Source organism: Pantherophis guttatus, chromosome 1 (assembly GCF_059756535.1).
Source record: "Pantherophis guttatus breed Tessera chromosome 1, ASM5975653v1, whole genome shotgun sequence".
Taxonomy (NCBI): domain Eukaryota; kingdom Metazoa; phylum Chordata; class Lepidosauria; order Squamata; family Colubridae; genus Pantherophis; species Pantherophis guttatus.
In genome coordinates, this window is record NC_142063.1 from 250,505,799 (window position 1) to 250,532,360 (window position 26,562).

Sequence of the window (26,562 nt, forward strand, 5' to 3'; positions counted from 1 at the left end):
CCAAAACCTTGAAGCACACCCGGAAGACCACCGGAAGCCAGTGCAGCTTGCGCAGGAGAGGTGTTACATGGGAGCGCCATGTCGCCCCCATAATCACCCATGCGGCTGCATTCTGGACCAGTTGGAGCCTCCGGGTGCTCCTCAAGGGGAGCCCCATGTAGAGAGCATTACAGTAGTCCAGGCGGGAAGTAACGAGAGCATGAGTGACCGTTCATAAGGAGTCCCGATCCAGGAAGGGGCACAACTGGCGTATCAGGCGAACCTGATAAAGAGCCCCCCTGGCCACAGCCGTCATATGCTCTTCTAAAGACAGCCGTGCATCCAGGAGGACGCCCAAGTTATGGGCCCTCTCTGTGGGGGCCAATGACTTGCCCCCAATAGCCAGCGATGGCACCAGCTGGCTATATCGGGACACCGGCAACCACAGCCACTCTGTCTTGGAGGGGTTGAGTCGGAGCCTCAGTGAGACAAAATGTTCTGGAAAATGAATGCTTGGATTTGCAAACCTTGACGTAGATAACAATACAGCCAAAACAACTGCTCACAGGCACCAGATAATGCAGTGACCCCTGCCCATGCATTTTATCTAAGAAACTGCAATCATTTCAATACAATATATGACACTTTTGTTGTTCTTTGTAATTCACTGCATAACCTTGATGTAGTGGTTAAAGTGCCGACCTAGAAACCAGGAGATTTGAGTTCTAGTCTCATTTTAGGCATGAAAGCCTTTGGGTGACATTCTCTCTCAGCCCAACCCATCTCACAGGGTTGTTTTAGAGAAAACAGGAGTGGGAAGGAATATTATTTTGTGTTTTGTTGTATGTTTTGTTGCCTTGAGTTATTTGTAAAATAATAAAAGGGGGATAAAAACCTAGTAAATACACAAATAAAAGCAGGCCAGATAGTAAGAGCCAACGCTCTGCATTAAACTGAGGTGAAAATAATTTAGCTTTGCAATACTTGAGCACAGTGTAGGACAAGTAAAGGGGTCACCATAGATTTCAAACAGAAGTTTTTTCCCAGTTATCCAAAAAATACTGAGCTGTTTGACCACTGTTCGACAGTAAATCTTTTAAGTTGACTGTACGTTTACTAAAATATACATGCAGTAGGCTGTGAGTTCCTCAAAGGATGTATTTTTTTAAATAAAATACTGTTAAAGCCCAAGTTATCATAAGGCTCAGGCAGCATCCAGTCAAAAACAATGATAAAAGTATATTAAAATCAGTATTCCCTTGACTGAGAAGAGCAGCTTCAACATATTAAATCAGAGCTATAAAATAGTACTGGTGATGGCAAATGTCAGACATTTGACATTCACATGAAATATAATATAGTAGCAGGCAAGAAAATTGCATTCGCTCAACTTCCTTTACCAGATTACTTACTATATGAGAGCCAGTCTGCCTAGCGTTAAAAGCATCAGGTTAGAAACAAGGGAGGCCATGATTCAAGTCCAGCCTTAGCCAGGAAAGCCAACTGGGTAATATAGGGCCAGTCACTCTCTCTCAGCCCAACTCGCCTCACAGCGTTGTGGGGAAAACAGTAGAAAGACAGAGTAGATATGTTCATCACCTTGAGTTGTTTGTAAAAAATAATAAAGGCAGGATATTAAATGAGTGAGTGAATGCAACAACGCAAAACCGGATGTGCATTCCACTATGTTGCTGTGAAAAGATGACTGAAGAAGTCTAGCTCAAGGTTGATACAAAATCAGGAGTACCTGCTTGATGTGAATGACGATGACAATGCTGAAGAACATACTATATTTTATACAGGCAATATATTTTACACAAAGCAATGTACATAGTTTTTCCTTTTGTTTATCCCAACCCGCTGGGATTAGAAATAGCAACTAGTTCAAAGTTGTGCAGTGAGCTTCCATGGCTGAGGCTGGACTAATCTGATCTCCTTGCTCCTAGTCAAACAATTTAGCCACTATACCACACTGGCTAGGTACTAACTTTTTTGTAACATTTGTTAATTATCTAACAAACAAAATTTTGAAAAATCCTAGATAATAGGGTGCCAACACTCTGATCAGACCCCTAACTATTACCTTTACCAAAACATGAAGAATGAGTAAAACATCACATGATTTGTGGAAGGCAAAAGAATCCCTCTGGCTTCTCTAGTTATGCATATCAATAATGCATTCGCAATGCCAAAAGACTGGAATAGTTCTACTATTGTCCTATTTCTTAATAAAGATAACAGCAAGGGCCTTCCAATTATCATTTGCTTAGCTTCCTAAGCATTCTACACATCCTAAACTATAAATTATATAACCCTTACTGTTTTATAAGCTTCTGGATGGGCTATAACAGGGGTGTCAAACTCATGGTCACGCAGGCCGAATGCATCATGCACTGGCCACGCCCACCTCTGGTTTAGTGAAGGGGAAAGCTGCAATTCATCACGTGACGTGTCATCGCGAGTTTGACACCCCTAGGCTAGAATGTGAGAAATTTCCAGTCAACAAACAAGAAAGCATTGGGAAAAGACAGGCAACTGGGGACCAATTTGCTAACCTAGAGTTTGTAGCAGAGAACTACACAGATATCTATACCAACTCCCTGTATGTTGCCTTTGCTGACTGAAAATCAATCTTTGATCCCCTCCATAGAGAAAGACCATTTTATTACTCTATAATCAGAAGTTATTCTGTTAATTAAATTGCTGCAAGGAAATACAGTTATGCAAGTCAGATGCGATCTCTCTTCAGTTATCTCAATCCAGAAAGGTGTGAAATAGGGTTGTATTCTGCCTCCCCTACACACACTTCTTTTTCAGTATCTATGTTACCAAAATCTTCACCACTTTAACCAAAGCAATATTCCATCTCTGAAATGTAATAATAAATAGCTGTTTGTGCTTTTCGATGCTGGTGATGCAGTCATCATTTCTCTAAGTATGAAAAGAAGAATATGGATGGTAGTGGATTATTCGAGGGAAGAACTAAAATTTTTTTTTCTAATTGACCCGCAGTGATTTATGTCTTCATACTACTTTTTAAAAAATGTAACTGTATTCGGAAGAGAATCCATAAAACAGTTTGATGAATTAACATTGCTGCAGGAGGGGGGGGGGAATTAAATTACAACTTAAATAGAAACATATGTTTGGTAATTGTATTCTACCTAGTCAATTTCCTGCTGATTTAAAGATGGGCATGCAAATTTATTATACTAGCATTTTAATTAAGAAAATAACTATGTAATATGGAGTTTCTGCATCTATAGTAGAAGATAGTCCTCACTTAATGACCATTGGTCGAAGTTACAATAGAGCTACTTCTGAGAAATTTTTGAAATTCCGACAGCCACACACAGTCACACATGGTCACATGATCACATTTTGGGCACTTGGCAACCGGCTCACATTTAGAGCCATTTACAGAATCCTGTGGTCATGTGACTGCAATTTTTTACCAGTTTGTAGCATTTACTCCTGTTTTCGGCAAAAAGTGCTCATTAGTGAAATGGGGTTTGCTTAATGACCACCACAAAAACGGTTGTAAAATCAGGTATAGTCATAGGGTGATCTGCTTAACTACTGGTCCAATTTACAACCCTAATTGCAGGCTCAAATACAGTTGTAAATTGAGGACTAGCTGTAAGATGGAACAATACATTTTTTCATATGCAACTTCCTATCCCAAAGGCACTTTTTCAAGAGGTAACTGGACTTGAGGCAACTAGAAAAAAAGCACCTTTGGGACACATAACCTGAATCTCCATAGACATTTAGCAACTTCATACATTTTACAGTCTCATTGTCTAACTGAAAATCCTGGCTTGCCTTGGAAATAAGTATTTTAACAGTGAAACATTCATTAGGGCAGCAATTAAAATTTACTGCAAATTAAATACACTTCCATGAGCAAGTGAGTGAAATGATGCACAAAAGTTATTTTATGAGCAACATTATAAATGGCAAAATATTTGCATACAGTATTTACATTTTAAAGTTCTCTATAAACATGTATATAGTGCAGCTAGAAGAGACATATTTAACTGTGTTCCATAACACAACATTTTAAACATTGAACATAAGGTTAACTGACATTACATTAAAGGCCTTTTTATACGTTCTCCATTTATATACAGTCAATAGAAAAAAAAACACTTACAAAGTTTCCTGTTACATTATTTCCACTCTCAAAATACATTTTTAAATATTACATTTCAATTGCCTGCAGTAAAGGGAATGGAAAGCAGGCATTTCATGCTTTATCCTATAATTTAAAAAAGCTACATGGTTTTTAACCATTTGCATACAGAGAGTGTGCAGTTTTAATAAGACACATATGTATACATTTATATGTGGGTATGTGGGTATGTGGGTGTGTAGGTATGTATACACACATGTACCTAAAACACACACGCACACATACACAGCAGTACAAGAATTTAGCCAAGACAACCCCATTAATACCAACACATTCTAAAAGTGCCTTGAGCGTTTTCAGGTTTTGGAACATTTGAGTTTTTAAAAAAATAATACCAAAAATATAGTTCTGTGAAGTATCAGGACTTTAATCATTTTTCTGCTAGTCCTGCAAGGACCTCACAAGATACAGAATATGTATGCTTGACTCTCCCTTTTCAGAGATGGCTCGTGTAAACGTCTTCACGTAGCATGACATGAGTCACTGATGGCCTTGTGATTACTGATTAGTAATCTGAGTAGTGATTATTAATCTCCCATCATCATAAGTAGAGAACTTCACCTACAATGGCTCTACTCATGGAATGGACTGTTCGCTTCTGACAAGACTGCTATCTTGCCTGCAATGTATGATCAGTGCTTACCAACAATTTATTTTGGAGATGACTTGGGCAATGATTACATGGCCAATTACCCCACATAAACTGATGACCAGCCATTAACTGATAACTTACAATGAGGCAGTGCTGCTTACTATGTGCCCAATAAATTGCCTCAGGTGCCCAATAAATCACCTCATGTGAACCTGCTGCCTTTGCAGAGAATTTTAGTAGCAAATTTAAATACCTTTCCTCATGCCGTTATAAAAATCTCCCCTCCCCAATAATCACTAAGAATACAATTGGATAGATGGTGAATAGAAACTGAATGATCAGTTTATAGTCATCTACAATATGATCAGGACAAAGGTGAAAGTGGGCCCTTGGAACAGCCCAGAGCTAATTTAAGTGAGCTACATTTTACAACTTTAGAAATAAACTAGAATTACTAATCTATGGAACACTGAATTCCCTCAGACAAGCTAATTCCTATATGACATGTGCAGTGATTATAAAGTTATTGAGCAGTAGGATGAACAACTATATGAATCCAACCTTACTCAGCTCGGAGAAAATGGATACTTGTACAATTTTTAAGGGCAGACTTTAAGTAAGTTCATTTCACATTTAGTGTTTTTTTTTAAGTTACCATAAATATTCTGCTTGATGCTTTAGGCATATATCCAAATTCAGCATCAACAGACAAGAATATTTGAAAGGAGAAAACTACATACAGTATTCAGAGCTAAGTAAGATTACTTCCAAATAAATAATTGTTATTTAAAATCTTACATGTGGATTTTAAAGCAAAATATATATTTATTTTGAATATTATGAAGTTTGGTGGGGGTTGGGTTTTTTTTTTTTTTTTTTGGCTTTTCACCTTCTTGCAAGGTGTATTTTTAAACCATTAGCCATTCTTATTTGTTAGCTGCAGCCTGTTTTATTAGCAAATGGATACCATTTTATTTGTTTTTGGTATATGTGAGAGGAATCAAGCATTACAGCTCCTCTGCATCTTTCTATACTTGCATTCATAGGTACAATCCAAAATGAACTCAGGAAAAGTCTTGGAGGGAAAATAATACTTTGGTGCTAAAATTCATGGGCAACTTTTTCAAAAAGTGGGACATTTTGCACATTTAGACTTGTTCATAATGAAGCCCTGAGGTAACCAACCAGAACAGATTTGTTTTACAGACAATGGTAACACAGTGTCTCTTTACCTTATGAACAGTCCTTCACTGTAACTTTCTGTGGCATTTATCATATAGAACAGCCCATGAAACCCATCTTAAAGGAGATACTAGTCCCATTCAGAGGGGTTAGGCTAAGCTCTCAGAAGACTGGGCTAGTTTAGATACAGTCTCTTCAGTTTCAATTGTATTCCCCAGGTCTCCATTTTCATGGCCATCAATACTTGCTTTCTTATCAAATACTGTAAGGAAAAAAAACAATGAATGAAAGGAGCAACTTTTTTTGGACAATGATCTAGGTTGCCAATATTTGTTCCAAGCACCAACTGTCTAAGATAGCATAAATCCCAAGAGAAAAAAAGAAAGAGATACACATATACTTTAATTTTGAGATTCTATGGAGAACATAAAAAGGCACTGTTGATATTACAGCACCCAAGAGAAATTACAATGCACTACAATTAAAAAAGACCGTCACCTTTGTTTCCTGGGGGGGAGGGGGGGGAAGAAAGCTTGTTTCACCGCTGCTATAAGAATATATACTTTTAAGAGTTCTGGGTAAAGGGATATTTATATATATAGAAAGATCAAAAAACAATAACTAGAACAGAAATGATTACTGCCATTCTTCTTTTTGCTATTTATCAATCGTGTTGTGTTACTGAGGTGGCAAAACCTTTCTAAAGACAAAGAATCGCAAGTATAATTAGGCAAATAAATTTAGTAATATGCAGGGTTTATTTTAATTGACGTTTACCAAAACAGATATATGAAAACCAGAATAATTTCATTCTGATCTAGTTGACCTTTATCTGTGTTTCTTTAAGAAACTTTACCTTGTAACGGTTTATCTCCACTTCCATCTTTTCTACCGGAAGCACAATTGCTACCTTCTTCCAATTCATCAAGATACAAACGATAGCGATGTCCACTCTCATCCTCGTATTCTACATTTTCATCGTCTGAGTCTACTTCAGGAGCAACATATACAACTTCAAATTCGATTTCTCCTCTCTAGAATACAAAATAAAAATCATTTTGCTGCTGAAAAACAGATAATCTGATATATAAAGCAATGGAAGAAATCCTGAGCAGTCAGTATAAAATACACTGCAATCAATTTATACATGGTCCTCTAAAACAGGGGTGTCAAACTGGCAGCCCACGGGCCAGATGCGTCACGTACAGGCCACATCCATCCCAGCTCCGCTAAGGGAAATAACGTCACGAAACATCACGTGACCGCAATGTGATGCCGCAAGTTTAAGACCCGTGCTCTAAAAGAACAAAAACAATTGAATTTTAGATGTTCATGTCCACGCTATGTGAGCAAGTTATAAGCAAAAAATTTTTAAAAAGTAGAATTAAATGTGCACCTCATCTGTCATTCTTCTGCTCATGCACTGGTTTTCCCCTCTTAATTTAAACCTCAAGCAGTGGATGTTTAGAACCACAGAAAGTATGTGATATAATAGCAAAGAAGAAAAAAAGAGTAAGAAAGATTAAGTTGCAAGATGAGATGTCTTGAAATAAATACCTATACACAATATTCACTGATAGACTCATCAATGGAATAACACATTTTTGAAAAGAAGTCTTTTTTGGTTATTCTGAATTAAAAACCAGAAATGCATGGATTGTTGCTCAGCTTTACTTCTGATCTATGAGAATATTTTTGGGGATGTGAGCAGTACGTATGAAATTTATTTGTTTAATTTTTATGCCGCTCAATCCCAAATTTCTGGGCACTGTATAAACAATATAAAAAGGATTCAGTTAAATCTTACTGTGTCAGTTTAACTGTGTCAGTTAAATCTTACAACTCCAAAAAATATATTATCAAACGCTTGTTTGGAAGGTTTTTCAGATTTTCTTGAATGCCAGACATGAAGCGGCAAGGTACGTCTCCGATGGCAGCATATTTCCATAATTGGGCAATATTTAAGATCTTTCTTTTCCATGCTCGTCTCACCTCCCCTACTAAGACCAAATTATTCAAAATAATTTGTTCACGAATTGTGGTAAACCAGAATTTCAAAGAATTTAGATGATTATGAAAAAAACAAGTACAATAATATACAAACTTCAATCTTGTTTACTTGACTTATCCGTTCAGAAATAGATTAATAAACTGTAAATTCCATCTGTGGCAGGTAGAGAGAACGTCCTTGAAGGATAGGAGAAAGAACTGTTACCAAGGTAACTAATATAAAAGGGGCCTGAGCCTCGGCCAAGAAAGTAAAGTGAGAAAACACTTCCATCAACTCCCTCCTTAATTCACATGAAGATAAAGGGCAGGAGGAGGAAAGACATTCAGACTCGAAAGATTGATGTCAGCTCTATAAGACAGACCAGATTTAAAAACCAATGTCATGTAGATCGGTATGATCTTTATTGTATCAGATTTTTGCAATTGGAGAACCATACATCAACATCCTGGTTTAGAGTAACTCAAAGAGTTCTTGGAAATTCTGGTTTCACAGATGTATTTAATAATAGACAATTATCATTTTCCATAATTAGAAAACATGGTAAATAAAACACGCCTCATATGTTGAAACTGAAAATAAATCTTCTGGTATACTTATTTCAAAAGAATAGGGAAAATATACGTATAGTGTATGAATTTTGTATTAACATATACAAAATTACCTGTTGCGAAAGAATAGTTACAGCCTCTTTGTGTTTCGCGTCTCTCAGATTAACTCCATTAACTGCCAGAATGGCATCTCCAACGTGCAGACCTCCACAGCGATCAGCAGGCTGACCCGGATGAATTTCAGAGACCAAAATGGGAACCCCATGCTCCTTTCCTCCCTATCACGCCAATATTTAATACGTCAAAAAATTTATTCATATAAACCAGAATTCTTCGCATTAAGTTTTTTTAAAAAGTGTAGAATTTATATTGCTATCTATTCAGCAAAAAGCACTAGCTTAATTGCTACTCGGTATTTAATGCATAATTCAATTAGGAAAGCTTTATATTTTTATAGTGAATTACAAATTTTGTGGTTTTAATTAGAATATTAATATGGAACATTAGATAAATAACATAGGCTAGTATAACATGAAAGACATGCAAAAGTATATTTTAAAAAATCATTTCTGAGAATAGAAAAAAAGAAAATAAATTGAAATATTACTGTAATTGAAATGCCTAGTCCTTCATGATCTTCTTTAACCAAGAGAACTTTTCTGATTGGACCAACACCTTGGCTCTTCTTTAAGGAATCTGGATTCTAATTTAGAAATTAAAACAATATGAAAAAGTTTATGTAAGCTTTTGGGATAATTATAAAATAGTAAATAACAATTCACTATCTTTTTGTTTAGTCTAGCTTTATTTAGATACTGTATGTTCAGAGTCATTATTTCTAAAAATTTAGCAAGTACTGCTCTAATTAAGTTTCCTCTTAAGAATATGAAAGTGAGGGGCCTACTTATGATTCTCACATGTTGCAGTTGTTCTACGTTTCACTAAATTTATGGGATCAATTATATGGATATACGCAATATGAATCATCAAAAGCCAAACTATATGTAAACAAAACCTAAAATCAACTTACATGCCCTGGGGGTGCTTGCATGGGTCGTTTTAGATCGTTTCGACCTCGGCATGCCCTGATTACAGTTTTGTGCCGGTGCAGATGGATTTCAGCTTCTAGCTGGTTCCAAAGTTTGTCATGGGCAGGTCCTTTCATATCTCTACCCAACAACTGAATTTGTTGAACCCTGAAAATAAAATGTGATATATATACCTTGTAATTAATATTACTACAATTACAACTGCAAAACAAGGCAGGCAAAGCAGAGAAAGCATTAACAATAGTTTATTTATACATTTTCATTTAACATACATAAGTGCTTTGTGAACAGTGTATTGTCTGAGTCAATTTGCTTACATAATAATACTTTTCCAGCTCCTAATTTCTACCTCTATTATCCAACCATTTATAAAACAAGTCCCATGTTAGAAAATATTCTGTATCTTCTTTTTCTTTTATCTTTAATGTCAATCTGTCCATAATCTAATATTTTTTTAATTACATCTTCTTCTCTCAGCGTTTCCTCATTTTTCCAGTACTGTGCAAATACAATTCTTGCTGCTGTCAAAACATGTAATATTAAATACAAATTCCCCTTATCATACTTTTCTGGTACTATAACTAACAAAAATATTTCTGGTTTATAATCTATATGCTGATTTAATATTTTTTCTAACCATGTATGTATTTTTGTCCAATATTTCTTTGCTTTCACATATATCCACCACATGTGATACAGAGGTGGGTTTCAGGGGGTTCTGACCATTTCTGGAGAACCGGAAGCAGAAATTTTTAGTAGTTCGGAGAACCGGTAGTAAAAATTCTGACTGGCCCCGCCCCCATCTATTCTCTGCCTCCCAAGTCCCAGCTAATCAGGAGGAAATGGGGATTTTGCAGTAACCTTCCCCTGGAGTGGGGAGGGAATGAAAATTTTACAGTATCCTTCCCCTGCCACGCCCACCAAGCCATGCCACACCCACCAAGTCACACCCACAGAATCGGTAGTAAAAAAATTTGAAACCCACCACTGATGTGATAGTATGCTCCCAGTGCATTAACAATAGTTTTGAAGATGGAATCACATCAGCGGCAGGGAGGAGAGAGCAGGGTTTAGAATAAAGGAGTCAGCAATATTCTGTGCAATTGTCCAACTGTTGGATTTTTGTTTTTGAAAGTTTTTTTTCCACAGATATCAGCCTGATTCAGCCCAATTTCAAATTTGTTCTTTCTTTTGCCATTTTCTCCCCAAAACAAATTTGGATTTCGGTTTGATGTATTTGTGCTAAAAGGCAGCTGACTAGCTAGATAGCGGATCCTGTCCTCCTCATATAATTTATTTCCATTTTGCTGGGTTGAAAAGAATGAAAAAGGCTATCGACTATTCCACAGCTAAAATACTATGTGTGTGGTGTCATCTCTTTTAGAGACAACTACATATTTTCCCACCACAGTTAATTTTAAAATAAGCCCTTAATTATAATAGCTGGAATTTTTATAGCAAATTCTTCCATATTCCTGGTGCATTCTCATAAATACTATATGGTAAGTGTTGTTATTGTCAAATGTACCTTCCAGCTAGTTCTTTATCTAAATATTTAGCTGCGAGTCTGGCTCCATATACTTCAGCCTGAAGAACAGCTATGTGTCGACGTAGAGCCTCATTTTCCTTCCGAAGCAATTTCACTTCAGCTTCAAGTTGGGCTTCTTTCACCTTTTCTTTCTTGCTGGCTTCAAGTTCTCTCTCCTGGAAAAATTAAACAAGATCCTAATAACTTTCATCACAAAATTAACAGCCTCACTCTATATATACGTATTTGGGAACAGTACTAACACATCAATGGGTTGTTGTTGTTTTTTACAGAAAATTACCTATGACATAAAACTATGCACAACTGAATACTACACTTCTGACAGTAAAAGCTCGCTCCTAAAAAAAACAAAACACTCCAGTCACATACTAAAACAGTTCTTCGTCTAAAAATAAAAATATGCAAGCCTCCACAAAATGTTCGATAATCTAGCTGCCAATTTCTCTGTATAACAGAAAGCAATTTGGCAGAAAATCTGAAAAGCTTCTTGTTTAAAAATAAATAGCTATAAATTATAAACATGTGCCCCTTAACTCCTACTATACTGTCTCACTTGGGGGGGGGAGAGGTTGTTTCTGAGAGGGATAAGTGAAGTCATTAGCAGCATACACCAAAAGTGTATTAGACCCCTAAAGCCTGAAGGTCATTCTAGCTACCCAACTAAAGGAAGTGGGGTGCCTATATGTGGCTGCAGAGATACGAAAAGACACTGGAGTTAGATGATCACGTTAGTGACAATGGCACATACGTAATTTTACACTGCATAGGAGAAAGCAGTGGTAACCACTCCTCTATTTTACCAAAAAAACCACATGGTAAGCAATATAAAATGACTGATAATATAGCACCAGATGATGCCAGACATCTAGTTGCTGATGCTGACGCTTCCATGCAGGAAAAGAAAAGCTGCAAAGACAAAATTACACTGGGAAGACGGAACATAAGCATAAACATAGTGAAAGATCTTTGACACACATTGACATCTTTGGTATCAGTAAATTAAAATGGATTGGAATTACACACTTTCAGTCAGAAGATCATACAATTTACTTATGATATGATATAAAAAACTTGAAAAAACAAAGGGCAAATAAAAACCAAAGAAGGAACAGCATTCCTTTCATAATCGAGATGGATATGAGAAAGAGAATACTCAGGTAAGAATGCTGTCAATGATCAAATAGTATCAATTAGGTTTCACAGACAACCTTTTAATATGACAATTATCCAAGTTACTGCTGCAGTCACTGATGCAAAATGAGAGATTAGTGAATGTTATAGACAAGTCAAATCTAAAATTGATAGAACATGCCATAAAATGAGTTGCCTATGATGGGAGACTGGAATACCATATAGTTGGAAATAGTTAGAGGGAAAACATAATTGTATTATGTGGCCTAAGAAATAGAAATGAAGCATGATAATGACTTAACTGTTTCTGCAACCCAACCAATGAATTTTTTTTTTCATTGCTAATATAGTCTTCAAACAACCAAAACGGTATTTGTCCACATAGACATCACCAGATGGAGCACATAAACATCAAACTGACTAGTAACAAGGAGATGGAAGTTCAGAGTTCAAACAGCAAAAATATGACAAGGAGCAGATCATGTGTAAGTTCCAAGTAAGGTTAAAACGAAACACAAAGCCAACCAGTTTCTACAATATGATTACCATTTCCATCAGGAATCATTTTGAATTCCTGAATTTCATTGACAATGAATCAGTGAAACAATGGAAGAAAATTAAAGAAGCTGTTAATGATGAATGTGAAATAAAACTGCCAAAGACCAAGAAAAAAAACGAATAGCAAACTGGGTATCAGGACAGATGTGGAAATTGCCAAGAAGGGAAGAAAAGCCACAGACAATAAAGACAAAAATCTCAAAAACCAAATAAATATCTTCTAGGACAGGGGTGTCAAACTCACGTCGTCACATGACGTATTACAACTTTTTCCCCTTCGCTAACCCGGCCATGGCACATCCATCCCGCGGGCTGCGAGTTTGACATCCCTGTCCTGGAATATTCAAATATGTCTCAATTTGAATTTTTCCATGAACTACTTTGGAGATTCTAATAATCAACAACACATCCATACATATATCCATACATCCAACTGTGTAATTAGGTAATTAGGTTAAGTCATGAAGCTAATGTTTTTATGAAGACAAATTACCTAGAATACCATCATCCAATAATAAAAGAGAAAAAAATCACTTCATCTATATATTGAGACTGCAAAGCATTAAATACACCAGACAATTATTCTTTTAAGATACACTGTGTTTTGCACATGTTTTTGAATGACTGTCTACCACACTAAGTCACAGAAACTTTTATTCAGAGCCTAAGTGAATCATGTTGCTATTATAGGTAAGTTAGATCCCTAACCAATAACTGTGAATGTTTAATAAATTTCAACTCAATTTCAATAATCCCTTCAAAATTTTTTAGTTAGTCATAGCAATTAATATCAGCAATACAATCATGCATGTTGGATAGAAGAAACATCCAATCTAACAACTGAACCCACAAGTAGTTGGCTAGGAAGTTACAGAAAAGCCAAAAATATATTTGAGATTAACTGTCATTAAATGTCAGGGCCAAAATATGTACAAAACTCCTGTGCAGTTTTGAATTTAAGTATGGATGAACGCATCAAATGAACTTACCATATCCTCCAAAGAACAGGCAGACTTAAGATGAGAGAAAAAAAGTATCATAATTAGCAATATTGGCCGAAGTATCAAACTACAATAACCCAAAGCTTGCAATCTAACTATATAAAGTCTGGTGAAAAACTAACACAGTGGAACTCTACAGACTATTTACTTCATTTAATGTAGTGGTATCAATACTGTTATCCAAACAATTACTATCTATATCTCTCATTTCCAGAATACAGTTTCAGTCCATCAAAATAAAAGTTGTAAGAATCATCCTCAACGAAGTATTTTCAACAATAGAGCAACCCCATACAATCTTTGTGTGGAATGTATTCTTTTTCTAGGTTTATATTTCTTATGTTATTAACTAGGACTGCAACATAAAGGTAAAAAAAATCCATTAAAATGTCACATCCATCTCTCTCTCTCTCCATACAAAAACTGCAGCACAAACAAGAAATGCAGAACTATTTCCCCTCTTTTTTTTTTTTAGGGTTCTCTCAAGAAGCACACTACTTATTCAAGAACCTTTAAGAAAATGAACCAAGTATATTATGCTTTGAGGGTAAGCGGTTAGAAGTAAACTGGGGGAAAGATTTTATCACTGACACTGTTATTGAGTTAAGGAATAGAGAGGTATATAAGGGAAGATAGGTTGCAATGGGAAAACGCCAAAAATTCCTCTCCAGATTTCACATTGTTGCCTTTTTGCCTCACTATTATAACATCCTGACACTATCACATTGATTTAAAGCTTCCCATTTTACATGCTTAATTTGCACTGTTGTTAAAGAAAATAGATAAACATATAAAAATGGCCTCTTAGTAACCTAAAGCAGACCACATATATATTTCCCCTTGAACCTCTTAGAATGGGCAAGGTAAAAACTAAAAGCTGTAACAGGCACACAAAATATTTTGAATTTTTTTTAACTGTAAGAATATTTTTTTTCTTTAACAAGAACACTTACCAATTTTGCCTTTATTGCCCCGGAATCAACATTCAGGCCAGTCTTTGCATGAAGCTGAAGTTGAATGGCATGGAGTTGCAATAGTTGGTCATGTACTTCTTTTTCTAATACTGCCTTTTCAGCCCGAGTTTCTGTCAGTTCTGATTTCAGATCTACTAGTTGAGCCTGGAACACACGTCATTGAATAATTAACATCACTGAATATGTACAATACTCAAAAGAAATCTAATCCTTAAAGCAATACCTCTCCGGCAGGTTTTTCTAAATTGTCACTATCCTAAACATTTTTTTCAAATATACAGAAGTCAAATATCAGATGGTAAGGCAACTTAAGAAGTAAAAGAAGTTCCTCAACAAGGCAGATCTGCAATAACACAGAAGTATTTCATTTGTGAATTCATTTAATTCACTCTATTCTAAACCTATCGCCACGATCAGCTATCATGTGAATCTTCAGGCAGCATTAGTATAAATCACTGTGAATGAGCACCTAATGTATATTGATCAATTTAGCATTTTTTTTGTTAAATTGCTTGTTTTATATTGTAATAACACATTGTTCATCATAAACAATGCATGCTAACATTGATTTAGAAATACTGATTATAATTTACAAAACTCTGAATGGAAAAGATGATGATTTTATTCCTGAATTTGTTTCATTTACTCATTTACAAAACTTTAATAACTAAATCTTTATGCCGAGGATTATCAACTGTCACAAGAGGACATGCTCTTGTTTTTATCCATACACGAATTAAGTATAATCAATTGTTTTACTGTGTCTTTCTTCTGATTAAAGCAATAAGGAGATACATTTGAAACTATTGCTTTATCACATTTCTAGAGGTAAATGGTGTAATATTAACATTTGAACAGCCATAATCAAATTATTAAAATGTTTAAAACATAATTTAGTTTTGAATTCTTTATCCTAGCTCACAAGCTTCTCATACTGAAAGATCTCAGTATAGCCTTTTGGCCTTTCTAAACTGCAGACAATAATAAAAACGCCCAAATAACAACATACTGTAGAACCAAAGAGATTATATTTGAAGTAGCAGCTCCCTTTTCTATCTTTTGCCCTAATACTATAAATTTTCAGGGATTTCAAAGCCAGGATGCAGCAGATCCAAAATGATGAAAATGCTATGAAATGTAAGGAGTAAAATGCTTGGACATTTTTCAACTTGAATATTTTTCAACTGTGAAAAGGTCAGAGTTTAATCTAAATGGCTAGAAATTCTAGGAACTGTAGCCCCATTACGTCAGAGTCAACAATTTGAGGATTGTATTTAACATACCGACACTACAAGAACCAGGGTGGATAAAAATCAATGATTTTTTAAAAAAAATCAAAAAAATCAGATTTTTTTTATTTAAATCGGATTTTTTTTATTCTTATCAAATTTATTTTAATAAAAAACTTTTGGGGTAAAAATCTATCGTAAGATAGTTTTCTATTTAAGATATATAAATAATTTAGTTTATTCAGCATGAAGTGGAGCTTAGTTATGTAGCATGAGACTGTATATTCTGCAACACTGGGACTATCGGTGAGTCAACAGTGGGTCAAAGGAGTAGCAGAGATGACAGTTGCTATTTAAAAATTATGATTTAAATCGAGTTGATTTAAATCAAGCCTTTTTACTAGTCATTTAAATCATGATTTAAATTGTGATTTAAATCAACTCGATTTAAATCAAATCCACCCTGACAAGAACTAGTGTGAATAAAAACTGATAGTGAAACAGAGATCTTTCAGAGAAAGGAAGCATATTTTGTAAGATATAACATATATTATTAAGTTAAATATATAAATATACTTTATTTACCCATCATGTCATAGCATATACTAGCATATACTTTACCAGTGTAGAGGAACAAACTACGCTGATAAAAAAAAAAATGGTACAGTCAACCATGGCCTTATTTTACTACAGGAAAATCCTGGAAATACAGGCAATCCTCGATTTACAACAGTTCATTTAGTGACAGTTCAAAGCCACCATGGCACTGAAAAAAGTGAGTTATGACCGTTTTTCACAGTTACCTTTGCGGCATCCACATAATCATGTGATCAAAATTCAGATACTTGGCAACTGATTCATATTTATGACCGTTGCTGTGTCCCATGGCACATGTGATCACCTTTTGTGATCTTCTGAGAAGCAAAGTCAATGGGGAAACCAGATTCACTTAACAACTGGGCTAGTAACTTATCAACTGCATGATTCACTTAACAATTGTGGCAAGAAAGACCATAAAATGGGGCAAAACTAATTTAACAAATGTCTCCCTTAACAACAAAAATTTTGGGCTCCATTGTGGTCATAAAGACGCGGACTACCTGTAGTATTTCATCTAAATCCTTTATCCTCATAATAATTTTAATACTACCATGTAGTTTCCAGATGATCCAAATATGCATTCAGTTTTCTAGTAGATGCAGTCAAAATGGTTTTAATAGCCAGGCTAGCAAATTGGCAAAAAGTTTCTCTGTGGCTTCTGAATGAAAATGAATGAGCAAAACGATATGGAAAAGTAATCGTGCCCAGATCATTTGGCCTGGCAGGAAATTCACCTTTTTGTGAATAATTAAACTGTCAGAATTTTTCATGTTTATCAGGTATACATTTTTTCTAATTTTCTTGGAATTGGAAACATATTTTTTAATCATTTTTTTTTAAAATAAGACTTTATTAAATTTCAACAACAGATAAAATACAAGGAAACAGAATAAGATAAATGTTGAGAAATTATATTCTAATATGATGGCTGGATTCATTGTGGTAAGTCGGGTCTGATTAACCACAGATTGTTGTAGAACCATATAGCTAAGTTCACATAATACATAAACATTAAACTGCTGTTTCTTAAACTTTTTTTTCCTCTCAGAACCTCTTCCTCTTTTAAAAATTATGAAGGACCCCAAAGGATTTTGTTTGAATTGGTTACATTTATCAATATTTACATTTAAAAATTAAAATTGATGCATTCACTGCTGTGTCTTGCAATTGTTTGATGGGATTTAATATTTAATTATATTTCAGCATAGGCTGACAAATAATTTTGTTTTCACGGATCCCTGAAAGAGTCATGGGGACTTTTACGTCAACACTAAGACCACACTGCAACAAACTACCACATTAACAGGATTGGAATGAGAATGTTGAAATAAATGCAAGAAATGGGAAGGATCGACTACCTTCTGAGCCAATATTTAAACCTTCATTCTAGCTTGCATTATCTAAGTCTTTCTAGTTCTAAATCACCTTGTATCTCCTCTAGAGGTACCTAGGTAAAGCGAACTGGTGAAACCAAGGCGCTGTTTCAGGAGAAATAATTCTAAAAATCTCCCACTATTTCTTTTAGGCATAGTTCTTTCCAGGTGAAATTTTCTGAACTACTGAGAAATTCTGCAATTGTACATTAGAACTTTTCAACTATCACTGAACGATTATATTGAAGCTGATACTTTTTCTCCAACATGTTGATACCAATGCCTGTTACTACTTATTATTGCTGTATTCTTATATTTTGTTGCCTTTTGACAGTAACTACTGTCTTGTCAATAATTATATTTATAATATGGATTTAGTAACCAGATATTAGTTATGAGATTATAGTATACTAGTGAATAAATAGTATTTTACCACCTCAATACTTTGCTTTCAGTCCTAATAAAATACAATATCCCACAGTATATTGAAATTACTGTAAATGTTTAGCTTCCTCTATGAAACTACTCAAGTAATTGTTATTTTACTTAGCACATGTTGGAAATAAAAGTACAAATTATAACAAATGCATGTCTATTTATAACTTAGAAAACCAACTTATTTAAGGTTGATCCTTTTCATTTGGCAGAAAGTCAATAAAAAACTAAGAAATATCTAACCTACCCACTCATACTTAAAATAGTTCAAGATTATGTTTGTTTTTATCAGTACAGTATTTCTGTGAAGTAGTTCGGAACAGAGAAAGATAATTGAGAAAGATAATTTATCCTCAATTTGTACAATTTTTCATGTATCTGTAGCAGAGTTTCCAATAAAGAACATTAGGACAGGTATACAGGTAGTCCTCAACTTACGACAAATGAGCCCAAAATTCCTGCTGCTAAATGAGACATTTATTAAGTGAGTGTTGTCCCATTTGATGATCTTTCTTGCCACGCTTGTTAAATGAATCACTGCGGTTGTTAAGTTAGTGACACAGTTATAAAGTGAATCTGGCTTCCCCATTGACATTGCCTGTCAGAAGATCGCAAAATGTGATCACATGACCCCAGGACACTGCAATCGTCATAAATATGAGTCAGTTGCCCAGCATGTGAATTTAGATCAGGTGGCCATGGGGATGCTGCAACGGTCGTAAGTGTGAAAAAACGGTCATAAGTCACTCTTTTCAGTGCTGTTGTAACTTCGAACAGTCAGTAAGCAAACTGTTGTAAATCAAGGACTACCTGTGTTCAGAAAATTAATTTTTGCATTAAAAACTTTGCTACATTATAGCTTTCCAAAAACAGTTATATATTGTTTCTGTCTATTCAGTACAGTATTTTTGTCTACAAAATTACTGATTTTCAGGTCATTTTCTTTATTGCTTTTCATAATTGATGCAGTATATTAAATGGCGCCACAGTTCCACCACCAATTTGTCTACATAAATACTGTTGTTGCTTAGCAAACTTGATAAGGTACTTACTGACCTTGGGAGAGTTTGGCTAGACACTTAAGTTATTTTCCTGTTGCCAAGCGTCCCTGGATGCTTAACTTGCAAGTTTATTTAACTAGCATTTACATTGATATTTACCACAACAATGAAGACATTTTTTTAATGTCTTCATTAAAAAAAGTGTGCTCTCTTAGGCGTGGAGACCTCAAATGGCTAGTTTATTTCTATTTTCCTTTCCCCAACTTCTGCTACAGCCAATTATACTTGGCATAATTGAGTTTTAAAAATATACAGAGTTCTACTGTAGCATGTTTGTTTAGCATAGCTTTTTTAAATTAGCAATACTCTTGTGTGCATGTAACATAGATGTTTGTGCGGGTAAGGTTATCAACCTTGCTGTCAAGCAAAACCAAGCATTTAATAGTGAGTGCCATACCATGTGCATTAATCAAATAGGTGGCAAGAAAGTAGGGGCAGTCAGGCACAACATAGGTTATGTAGACAGAAAACACAGGGTCAATCAAAATGGACTCAAATGTCTATACACCAATGCAGAGTATGAGGAATAAACAGGGAGAATTAGAAATTCAAGTAAATGAGGGCAGATATGATATTGTTGCCATTACGGAAACCTGGTAGGATGAAACCCACAAATGGAACATACAGCTAGAGAGATTTAAATTATTTAAAAGAAATAGACCAAATAAAAGAGGAGGTGGAGTTGCATTATATATAAGAAATAACTACATCTCTACAGAAATAGAGCACAGCAATGACAAAAATTATCTTGAATGCATTTTGGTCAATATTAAAGTGGGGGGGAGGAATGACATTGCCATAGGTGTATACTATAGTTCATCCAACCACACTGAGGAAATAGATGAACTTTTTGCTCGGCAGCTAACTAAGGTATGTACAAAGCAGATCACAATAGTAATGGGGGATTTTAACTACCCTGACATCAACTGGGAGACAAACTCTGCACCAAGTGGAAGATCCAACAGGTTCCTAACAAACCTAGCAGATAACTTTGTTTCCCAAAAAGTAGAGAAGGGAACAAGGAGATCAGCCATATTGGACTTAATTCTCACTAACAGAGATGAAATCATGCAATGATTGGAATTCAACATTATGCAAGCACAAGCAATAGAACAAAGTCAAACTAAAGTCTTGGACTTTAAGAGAGCTAATTTCAATAAACAGAGAGAGCTTGGGAAGGATCCCATAAAAGGGAAAACAATTCAAGAAGCTTGGGAAATTTTGAAAAGTGAGATTATAAAAGCGCAGTCTAGCACAATACCAACAAAGAAGAAAAATAACAGCTCTCAAAAGAAACCAGCATGGCTGCATAAAGAACTCTCTGACAAATTGAAAGACAAAAAGGACAAGTATAAAAAGTATAAAAAGAGGGGCACATAACTAAAACAGAATATCAGCAAATACCCCGAGCCTGCAAAGATGAAATGAGAAAAGCTAAGGCTCACAATGAACAAAGACTTGTGACAAAAGAAAAAAATAATTAAAAAAACTTCTTTCAACATGTTAAAAACAAGAAAAATGTTAAGGAAACAATTGGTCCATTGCTGGGAGAAAGTGGCAAGAAGGTGACAAGCAACAGGGAGAAAGCAGAGCTACTTAACTTGCTTTTTTCAACTGCCTTTACACAAAGGGAAAAAACAGTCCAACCTAAAAAAAACAGCACCACAAAAAACAGATTAGGAACACGTTAAAATAGGGAAGAAAATGGTAAGTGAGCATCTGTCTACCCTAGATGAGTTCAAATCACCAGTACCAGATGGGTTTCAACCCAAGATTCTGAAGGAACTGGCAGACGAGATTTCAGAACCACTGAACTATAACTTTCAAAGATCCTGGAGCCGGGGAATTGCCAGAGGACTGGAAAAGAGCTGATGTAGTTCCCATCTTCAATCTTCAAAAAAAAAATAGATCCAGGAAACTAATGACCTATCAGCCTGACCTCAATATCAGGGAAGATTCTGGAAAAGATAATCAAGCAACGAATCAGCGAACACCTAGAAGCAAACAAAGTAACAACCAAAAGTCAACATGGGTTTGTCAAAAACAGATCACGCCAGACTAATCTTATTGCATTCTTTGACAAAGAGATAAAATTAGTGGACCAGAGGAATGCTGTCGATATAATTTACTTGGACTTGTAAGGCATTTGATAAAGTAGACCATAATCTACTACTAGATAAAATAGAAAAATGTGGGTTAGACAGAATCACCAGCAGATGGATTCGTAACTGGCTGACCAATTGCACTCAACATGAAGTCCTCAATGGAACTGCATCTACATGGAGGAAAGTATGCAGTGGAGTACCCCAAGGCTCTGTTTTAGGCCCAGTACTCTTCAACATCTTCATCAATGATTTGGATGAGGGGATTGATGGGGAACTCATCAAATTTGCAGACGACACCAATCTAGCAGGAATAGGCAACACTCCGGAAGATAGGCTTAAGATCCAGAATGATCTTGACAGACTTGAACATTGGGCGCTATCTAACAAAATGAAATTCAATGGTGAAAAAAGTAAGGTTCTACATTTAGGCAAGAAAACATATGAAGAACAGTTGCAGAAACTGGGTATGTCTAGCTTAATGAAAAGAAGGACTAGGGGAGACATGATAGCAGTGTTCCAATATCTCAGGGACTGCCACAAAGAAGAGGGAGTCAAGCTATTCTCCAAAGCACCAGAGGACAGGACAAGAAGCAAGAAGGAGAGAAGCAACCTAGAACTAAGGAGAAATTTCCTGATAGTTAAAACAATCAGTGGAACAACTTGCTTCCAGAAGTTGTGAATGCTCCAACACTGTAAATTTTTAAGAAGATATTGGATAACCATTTGTCTGAAGTGGTGTAGGGTTTCCTGCCTAAGCAGGGGGTTGGACTAGAAGACCTCCAAAGTCCCTTCCAACTCTGTTATTCTGTTTTCTGTTTTCTTCAATAGCCTGAAGTAGAGAATATTTGACCTGTGTTTTGTAACAGATCTGAGATCTTCACATCATAAATGCTTACTGCATCACTTAGTTGAAGGCCTCCCTGTGGTGTTAGTTTCACAACACAAACACATTTACAATCTATCCACAAAGATATCTTCAGACAGATCACACACAGAGGCAGAATGTCAGCATTATCTTTTCTCTCACTATCCTACAGCATTACTTCCTAAAATACCTTACTAAGCCTAAGGGTTAGTTAAGTCCCTCAAAAGTATGATCTTTTGTATATTACACAGGATCCACAGACTGGGCCCGAAGATTTTTTTAAAAATCAGGATATTGTTTTCTTACATTTAAGATTACCCCAGGCTTGAATAGGTTATAAAGAGAGCAACTGGCCCTAAATCACTAAGAGATACACAAAACCTATACTTCAAACATGATCACCCTAGACCATGGCCTGGCTTTGCTGACAAAAGCCCAGATTCGCACAGCACATGAGGAATCCTGGTTAACACCATCAATGCTAGTTTGGATAATGAAGTAGCTGCAAGAAAACAACAACGCTCAGAGAGCACCTAGGACCACTCATTTCAACCCTGAGCTACAAATATTTTCCTTTATTGGTACACAGCCTGTGACAATACAGGTAGTCCTCGACTTACGATCACAACTGAGCCCAAAATATCTCTTGTTAAGGGAGACATTTGTCAAGTGAGTTTTGCCCCATTTTACGATTTTTCTCACCTCAGTTGTTAAGTGAACAGCTGCAGTTGATAAGAAGGCGAGTAATTCGGTCGTTAAGTGAATCTGGCTTCCCCATGGACTTTGCCGGTCAGGAGGTCGCCAAAGGTGGATCACGTAATCGTGGGAAACAGCAACCATCATAAATCTGATTGTTGCCATAAAGTTGCCAAGCGTTTTGAATTTTGACCACGCAACCCTGGGGATGGTGCCAAGGTAGGTTGTAACAGAAAAACGGTCACTTTTTATTCTCGATGCCGTTGTAACTCTGATCGGTCACTAAATGAACTGTTGTAAGTCGAGGACTAACCTGTTACAAGGACTGGGGAAATCCCAACAGCAGGAGTCCAAATGAGTAATGTTGTATTCCTTCCCCGCCTACTGAACAAACACAAAGATCTATATTTCCCATTTCAAAGAGGGGAAAAGTGAGGGGTGAGGTCCCCACACTCATCTCCTCCAAAGGAGATCTCTCTCTCTCTCTCCCATCTATCCTTCCCGCGGGGCCCGCGATCTCCGCGAACCGGCCAGCCCTCGCCCATCACCTCCAGCTTGTGGTTGATCTGGGAAACCGTTTGCGCCTTGTGGCAGAGCTGGGCGAAGCAGGAGCTCAGGCTGGTCATCTTCTGCCGCCCTTCGTAAGTGATGTCCGCCTGATCCGGGTCGATCTCGCCCAGCAGCAAGTCCACATCCACGAACGCCTTGTCGAATTCCTTCTCCAGGACTTCCAGCCAGCGGAACATCGACAGCCCGCCGCCGCCGCCGCCGCCGCTTCCACCGGGGGAACAGGAGGTGGAGGAGGAGGAGGAAGAGGCCGCCGCCGCCCCCCCGCCGCAGGCCCCGATCCCCGATCCCCCGCAGGAATCCACCCCCACGCCGGACATGGCTCGCGGGTAGTAGCGCTGCGCTCCTGCCCCCGACACGCTGCGGCCCGACTTCGGCAGGGCTGCGGGACGCGCGCCCGCCTTCAGCGCTGACGATACGAGACGCGGCTGCGGCGGCGTCCTGCCCCGAGACGCAGGCGGAGAAGGAACGGCGGCGATTAGAGAAAGCGACTCTCTCTCTCTCTCTCTCTCTCGGGCGCATGCGCTAAGAAAACGACTGCGCTTCTGTCACCCGGCCGGCGGCTGGAAAAACCCGCCGTGCGGGGAAAAAAAAAAAAAATCGGCGATCGGCTTCTTCGGCCTGCCACAAGACAGCCGAGTTTGCCAAGGCGAAGTGAGACGATGCCCCGATTCGTCGAGCGGGGGAGACGTTCCCTTCCCCGCCTTTGGACTTATAGAGTGGAGGGGGGGGGGCGCTGCGGGACGAGAGAGGCAAACGGAGCTTCCGGGCGGATAAGATGCGGGTCAGCGGGTGGCTTTTGGGGAAGCTCACAAAGTAGTTGGGAGTTCAGCTGGTACCTAATCTCTGACTCGATGCAACCGTCTTCCGACCGGGGAAAAGACACGCAAAATCGTCGTGGGCGAATGGAGTGGGTTGGGTTTTTTTTTTTTAAGATCCTTTCGGTGTTCTCATATAGGTAGTCCTCAACTTACGACCGCAGCTGAGCCCCACATTTCTTGTTGCTAGGTGAGACATTTCTAGAGTGAGTTTTATCCCCCCACTTCCCATTTTACGACCGTTCTAGCCACGGTTGTGAAGCGAATCGCTGCGGTGGTTAAAAGTTAGTAGCACGGTTGTTAAGCGAAAGTTAGTAACACGGTTGTTAAGCGAATCTGGTTTCCCCATTGATTTTTTTTTTTAACGTGCCAGAAGGTTGCGAAAAGGGAAGGATCACGTGAACTTGGGACATTGCAATTGTCAAGAAACATGAGCCAGTTGCCAAGTATCTGAATTTTGATTAAGTGACCCATGGTGATGCCGCGACAATCGTTAAGTGTGAAAAACAGTCATAAGCCGTTTTTTCCAGTGCTGTTGTAACTTTGAATGGTCACTAAATGAACTGTTGTAAGTTGAAGACTACTTGTATAGTCCCGGAATGGGTAAAAACAGTTTGTATTCGGAAGACATGTTTATGTCAGAGTGTTAGGTTTTTCTAATTATCTAAGGGGAGAGGGGAATTCAAAAAGGTCAGAAGCTGCATCGCTTTATCCCAAAGGTGCTTTTCCAAAAAAAAAGCACTTCCGGGTACGCTTCAAGGTGTTGGTGATCACCTTTAAAGCGCTCCATGGCTTACGGGACCGCCTTCTGCCACCAATAGCCTCCCACCGGCCAGTTCGCTCCCACAGAGAGGGCCTCCTCAGGGTGCCATCGGCCAGACAATGCTGGCTGGCGACCCCCAGGAGGAGAGCCTTCTCTGTGGTGGCACCTACCCTTTGGAACAATCTACCCCCAGAGATACGAGTGATCTCCGACCTCCGGACTTTTCATCGGGCCCTAAAAACTTTTTTTTTTTCAGTTAGCCGGTCTGTCTTGATTTTATGGTTGGTTTTAAAATTTGATACAGATTTTAAATTTATAAGTTTTAAATTACGGGCCAAATTTATTTAATTATTTCAAATCTATTTTTAACTGTAACTTTATGTATAAATGTTTTTATTTTGGCTGTTCACCGCCCTGAGTCCGAAAGGAGAAGGGCGATATAGAAGTTTGAATAATAAATAAAAATAAATAAATAAATAAATAAATAAATGCAACCGAACTTTTCTTGTAAGAAAGACACTCAACTTTACATATTGATCAACTATAGGGGTTGATTAGTACAGCACACTAGGCAAATATGTGACTGGCTAGTCTCTACTTCACTCCGTTGTTCAGCCTTTTTGTATTAGTGAAAGCAAACACTAAGCAACAAAGGTAAACCTTCATTCCTCAAGCTTCAAGAGTTAAGCTTGTTTTTAAAATGCAGCTTTCCAAGAAGCCTTGTCAAACCTCTATTAATATTGAAAATAGCAAAAAGAGAGAAATTATATGGTTCTTAGTTTTAAGGCAAGGTGGCTGAAGAACAAAAAAAAGGTTAACTTTATTTTATTAAATGTATATGCTGCCCGTCTGATTATCCCAAGTTCAAGAGTTCATCCCATAACTGAAGCATAAACTTGCTTTAGTAACTGGTTTTTGTACTATATATTCATGACATTGCTTTTCTCTTTTCCCCAGCCCACAGCTGATGTAGCTGAAAATTGTTTTTGGCTACTTCCAGAGATGTTGTTTTCCCCATTTTCTCAATATAAGTTTTGCTGTGGACCTGATCTTGGTGGCTTCTTTGACTAGGTGGCTGATGAGGTAGTTAGAGCTGGAAACTGCCACTTTTGGGTACTGTAGGAACACAGATACCCCTTCTGGCTACCCTCAAATTGCCTCTGATTGCTAGAAATTGTCCTCTATGGCCATTTTGGCTTGGGTTGTAGGAGAAACTAGATACAAATTAATCTTCAACTATCAACCACAATTGAGCTCCAAATTTCCTTTGCTAAGCAAGGC

The 26,562-nt window shown here is 37.3% G+C and overlaps 1 protein-coding gene across 4 annotated transcripts in view; it reads right to left on the bottom strand.

The window, feature by feature from the left end:
- Positions 1-24,386, bottom strand: part of GOPC (golgi associated PDZ and coiled-coil motif containing) — a 35,648-nt gene extending 11,262 nt beyond the window's left edge. The window contains exons 1-9 of one of the 4 annotated variants that reach the window (XM_034418681.3): positions 23,682-24,305; positions 14,749-14,913; positions 13,784-13,807; positions 11,085-11,260; positions 9,538-9,703; positions 9,115-9,210; positions 8,621-8,785; positions 6,805-6,982; positions 3,839-6,210 (exon numbers count right to left, since the gene is read on the bottom strand). In XM_034418681.3, coding sequence (XP_034274572.2) covers positions 6,098-6,210; positions 6,805-6,982; positions 8,621-8,785; positions 9,115-9,210; positions 9,538-9,703; positions 11,085-11,260; positions 13,784-13,807; positions 14,749-14,913; positions 23,682-24,020 — 1,422 coding nt within the window. In that variant the 5' untranslated portion in view covers positions 24,021-24,305 and the 3' untranslated portion in view covers positions 3,839-6,097. Of the gene's footprint in view, positions 1-3,838; positions 6,211-6,804; positions 6,983-8,620; positions 8,786-9,114; positions 9,211-9,537; positions 9,704-11,084; positions 11,261-13,783; positions 13,808-14,748; positions 14,914-23,681 lie in introns of those variants that run through there. The other 3 variants (XM_034418683.3, XM_034418682.3, XM_087882696.1) reach the window with 3 other exon arrangements.
- Positions 24,387-26,562: the final 2,176 nt, after the last annotated feature.